At 38.1% G+C, this 5547-nt stretch overlaps 1 protein-coding gene across 1 annotated transcript; it reads left to right on the plus strand.

Moving 5' to 3' along the window:
• The first annotated feature begins 1163 nt into the window (after window positions 1-1163).
• LOC112458648 lies at window positions 1164-5497 on the plus strand. The gene is made up of 2 exons (XM_025022386.1): window positions 1164-2749; window positions 2813-5497. The coding sequence occupies exons 1-2, from the start codon at window positions 1576-1578 to the stop codon at window positions 5461-5463; spliced, it is 3825 nt and encodes a 1274-aa protein (XP_024878154.1). The 5' UTR covers window positions 1164-1575; the 3' UTR covers window positions 5464-5497.
• Window positions 5498-5547: the final 50 nt, after the last annotated feature.

Consider the following 5547-nt stretch of genomic DNA (forward strand, 5'->3'; position numbering starts at 1 on the left):
CTCCTTCTCCACCATCCTTAGCTCACGCAACATACGAGGCGTGTACATTTTTTGGTCCTTCGAGCCGGATAAGCAAGAATCAGTCTTAGAAATAGTCTGAGAAGAATTAAATTTATTCGGATATACAGTTATGGTGGGAAGGAGAATACGAGAGTAAACAAAAGATATTGTAAAGTTTTTGTTCATGGAACCGATATTTCTTTCAATTCGTTCAATTTAAAAGATTTTTCGTATTCATTCAAGATGAGATTCCAGCACATAGTCAATAAAATTGAGCAGCTTTTAGCGCTCAGTCGCGAAATTGAAGAATCATACGACAAATTGATAAAAAATGGAATAGACACTGTTACAAATACACGCGTTCAAACGCGACTTTCGGATCTTAAGGAAGTATGGGGTCAGTTTTCTCTTATTCACAATTTAGTTAACAGTTCAATACCGGAACTTGCAGATCAAGAACAAGATGAAATTAACAATCACGTTTACTTTATCGATAGGATTTATGAAAGAACAAAGGAGGACTATCTTGATTCACTCGAGAAATTTACTTCGCTCTTAGATGGTGGTCAGAGTTGCACGACTGAAACAGTTTCTAATCAATCAACCGCTCTTCCTAGTACTTCAATCGCTCAAATTCCAAGTGCTAAGTTGCCATTTATAAAAATTCCAACTTTCGACGGAGATCCTGAAAAATGGCTTCCATTTAAAAATCTTTTCGCTTCATTAATAAGTGCTAGTACCTCGTTATCTGAGGTTGAAAAATTACAATACTTGAAAACTCATCTCTCGGGGTCAGCATTCGATTTAGTTAAGCATACAGCTTTGACTGCTGAGAATTTCAAACAGACTTGGGATTCACTCACCGAATTTTTTGAAAATACGAGACTATTAGTCAATACCACTATTCAATCCTTTCTCAATCTTAAACGAATGACAAAGGAATCCGCTGCTGAACTTCAACAACTTTATTCAAATATTACACAACTTTATCGTACACTCGAAACGTTAGAACGACCTGCTGAACAATGTGAAGATTTCATAATATTAATTAGTGCGCAAAAGTTAGATGCCGAAACCAATAAATTATGGGAATCTCATTTAGGCTCAACAAGAAAGCCTCCTACATGGAAACAGTTCAAGGAATTTTTATTCTCATGAATGTCATCTTTACAGTCTTTTGAAAGGTCTCAGCAGAAAAGGTCATTGCAACCAACTAAACCAAATTCGGTTCAAGTTCACCATCAAAGTAAAGTAAACGGTAATCAAAAGTCACTTTGTATTTTATGCAAAGAAAAGCATTATATCTCTTTTTGTCCTAGATACACTTCAAAAACGATACAACAAAAATTAGCTATTGTCTCAAAACATAAACTTTGTTATAATTGCTTGGGAACGCACCGAGTTTCGAATTGTCGAGTAACCAAACGTTGTCAAAAGTGTGGCCGGAAACACCATACTACAATTCATCAAGCAAATACATTTAAGTCAAATAACAAGGATAACACGGATAATAAGATCTCTTCTGCTGACACTTCAAGTAAACCTGAAGCAAAGGTTTTACATTCTTCCAGGGATATGTTTGCTGGATCTTCAATTTTATTAGCTACAGCTAAAGTTATTATCGTATCCCCGTCAGGGCAATTAAAACAAATCAGAGCGCTTATTGATCAAGGTTCAGAAGTTTCAATTGTAACAGAAAGAGTTGTCCAACAACTCAAATTGCCTCGACGTCATTCATCTACTTCGTTGATAGGAATTGGTGCACAAAAGGATAATAAAACTAAAGGCATAACATCATTCGTATTCAAGCCACATTTTCAATCAGATTTCGAAATGCAAATAGATGCTTACATTTTGCCGAAATTGACCTCTTCACTTCCTTCTCTTTCGCATGATAGGGATGCATGGTTGCATCTGAATAATCTTAAATTAGCCGATCCAACATTTAATAAGCCAGGTTCCATCGACCTAATAATAGGGGCTAACGTGTACCCTCATATCATAGAAGAAGGTATAGTAAGAGGAGAGCCTGATACGCCTATCGCTCAATTAACCAAGCTTGGTTGGATTGTATCCGGGTTAGCTAGCCTTCGTAAAATTAGTTCTCACGCTCAAGGTTATCACGTTTCAGTTAATGAGGATCTTCATGATCTCCTTAAAAAATTCTGGGAGACGGAAGAAGTTTCAGTTTCGAATAAGACTTTATCTAAAGACGAACAAGACTGCGAAGACCATTTTGTAGCTACACATTCTCGTGACGCAAACGGTAGATATATCGTCAAACTTCCATTTAAAGATTCCCCGAATAAGTTGGGAAATTCAAAGGCTAAAGCCATTCGACAAATGACTAACTTATATCATAAACTTTCCAATAACGATACTCACGCTCAATTGTATAAAGATTTTATTAATGAATACGAAGCATTAGATCACATGAAAAGAGTCAAGGATACGCAAAATGAACCGGATCTAGTATACTATCTTCCTCACCATGGTGTTTACCGGGAACATAGTCTCAGTACTAAATTACGAGTCGTCTTCAACGGCTCCAGTAAAACAACTACCGGCTATTCAATAAATCAGATTCTTCATTCGGGAGCAAAATTGCAACTCAATTTGTTTAACGTTCTTATCTGGTTCAGATTATTTCGATACGTATTTTTCGCAGATATTGAGAAAATGTACAGACAGATACGAATACATCCAGACGACTGGGATTTTCAAAGGATTGTATGGATTGATTTCTTAGGTAAACTTATTATATTTATTCTTCTCACCGTTACTTATGGTTTGAATTGTGCGCCATTTTTAGCTTTACGTGCATTCGAACAGTTGATACGTGATGAAGGACACAAGTTTCCTTTAGCTATTCCAACGATGAAAAAGGGAAGGTATGTCGACGACTTCTTTGGAGGGGAAGATACGATACAGAACGCTCGTAGGGTCGTTGAGCAAGTAAATAGTCTCTGCATGGCGGGCGGTTTCCCGTTAAAGAAATGGGTCAGCAACGAACCAGACATTCTCAGCTCCATTCCTGTCGATCTACGACTTGATAAGGCATCAATTCAAATAGAAGAATCCTCTATAATACATACCCTAGGGTTGTCATGGCATCCATCCATTGATCAATTTAGATTTACGTTGAATCTTGACGAGCCAAAATTAATCTCCAAGCGTACTATTCTCTCGACAATTTCAAAAATCTTCGATCCATTAGGATTTATTTCACCTATTACCATTTCTGGCAGAATTCTCATTCAGGAATTGTGGGCTAGTGGACTCGGTTGGGATGACGAACTTCCTACGGTCCTTCTTAACAAATGGAATCGATTCATATGTCAATTACAAGAAGCATCCAGTTTCACATTCCCGAGATGGATTGGGTTCAATTCGACCGATTCATTTGAATTACATGGATTTAGCGACGCATCTCAGAATGCTGCAGCAGCAGTGGTTTACTTACGTGCTTGTTCTACTGATCAATCTGTTACCATCACTCTTGTAGCGTCGAAGACAAAGGTTGCGCCTTTAAAAAGATTAACTATACCACGACTTGAACTTATAGCAGCTGTATTACTTGTTAAATTAATTCAGTCAATTCTTTTTACTCTAGAAAAGCCTAATTTACCAGTCTTTGCATGGATAGATTCGCAAGTGGTTTATCAATGGATTACCAATCATCCTTCTCGATGGAAGGAGTTTGTACATAACAGAGTTGTTTTTATTCAGGATACTTTGCCGCAATGCAAGTGGGGTTTAGTCCCAGGTGTACAAAATCCAGCAGATTTAGCTACAAGAGGGATTTCTCCCTCACAATTAAATGAAAGTTCCATGTGGTGGAGCGGTCCTGAGTGGTTGTCAAGCCCTAGATCTGCGTGGCCACAAATCTCTTCATCCCTTATTTCTGAGAATTTAGAAGAACGCGAACACCGAATTTGTGTTTTTGTAACTAATAAGCATCCGGAAGTTTGGAATCTTCTCACAAAATACTCGAACCTTACTAAGTTATTACGAATTACAGCCTTATGTCGAAAATTCATTCGTAAAGCTCATAAAGATACTAAATCCGAATTAACTCCTTTTCTTTCAGTCAATGATATCAATAATGAGAAATATTTTTGGATCAAAATTGTTCAACAATTTTCATTCTCACCAGAGCTTAAAATTCTATCGCAAGGACATTCACTTCCTAAATCGAATCCCTTGACTAACCTTGCTCCTTACATAGATTCAAATGGACTTCTACGAGTAGGTGGACGACTTCAACAATCATTACTTTCGAACGAAGCAAAACATCCTTTCATACTACCTAAAGAATCTGCTTTTACTACTTTGATTATAGACGATGCACATTCTCGAACCCTCCACGGAGGAACTCAGCTTACGCTGTCATTCATTCGACAAACTTATTGGATCATTAGAGGTCGGATACCGGTAAAGTCTTTTATTCTAAAATGCGTCAAATGTACTAGATTTCGGCAACAGCGAGCTCAGCAACTTATGGGTCAACTTCCTGTTGAAAGAGTGGTTCCCGCTAGACCATTTCTACATTCAGGTGTGGATTACGCTGGTCCGTTTACAATTAAAACTTGGAGAGGAAGGAACGCTAAAACCTATAAAGGTTACATTTCATTATTTGTTTGTTTAGCAACTTCTGCGATTCACTTGGAACTTGTTACCGATTACACATCTGAGGCATTCATTGCCGCATATAGACGATTCATTTCCAGACGCGGTATCTGTGCTACTCTCACTAGTGATTGTGGTACTAATTTTCAGGGAGCAGATAAAGAACTCAAACGATTGTTTTCTGCCGCGTCTGATGAGTGGAAACATATATCATCCAGTTTGCTCAATAACGGCACTCAATGGAAATTTAACCCTCCTTCGGCGCCTCACTTCGGAGGAAAGTGGGAGGCAGGAGTTAAATCAGTCAAATACCACTTAAAGCGTACAATAGGGGATACTTTACTAACCTATGAAGACATGTCTACTCTTCTATTCCAAATTGAAGCTGTTCTGAATTCACGCCCTCTATGTAGGTTGTCTGATGATCCCGATGATCTGTCCATTTTAACACCAGGACATTTTCTTATAGGAGAAGCGCTTTCGACCCTTCCTGAACCTTCTCTATCACTAGTTCAGATTTCTCATTTAAACAGATGGCAACTGTTGCAACAGAAACTCGAAAATTTCTGGTCACATTGGTCTAAAGACTATCTTCAAAGACAACTCTCAATCTACAAGTGGAACCAAGTTAATCCTTCGATAGCTGAAGGAACCGTAGTTTTGATTGTTAACGATAATTATCCACCTTCTAAGTGGCCACTTGGACGAGTCATAAAAACCCATCCGGGACCTGATGGTCATACGCGAGTCGTAACAGTTAAGACTCAATTCTCTGAACTTCAACGACCTATTACCAAGATATGTCCTCTTGATGTCAATCAAACTCAGTTGTAACTTGTTCGTTAATTACAGTTAACGAAGGCGGGCGGAATGTTGGAAATACAGGAGATGTCGATAACTTTTGGATATGGCTACAGC

Source organism: Temnothorax curvispinosus, unplaced genomic scaffold (assembly GCF_003070985.1).
Source record: "Temnothorax curvispinosus isolate PA1 unplaced genomic scaffold, ASM307098v1 QBEX01009069.1, whole genome shotgun sequence".
NCBI classification, from domain to species: Eukaryota; Metazoa; Arthropoda; class Insecta; order Hymenoptera; family Formicidae; genus Temnothorax; species Temnothorax curvispinosus.

Bases quoted from the DNA above. Each gene is read 5' to 3' on its own strand.
- LOC112458648 (XM_025022386.1), top strand. From the start codon at position 1,576: ATGTTTGCTGGATCTTCAATTTTATTAGCTACAGCTAAAGTTATTATC. The intron at 2,750-2,812 runs GTAAACTTATTA...CGCCATTTTTAG, and splicing joins TGTATGGATTGATTTCTTAG to CTTTACGTGCATTCGAACAG.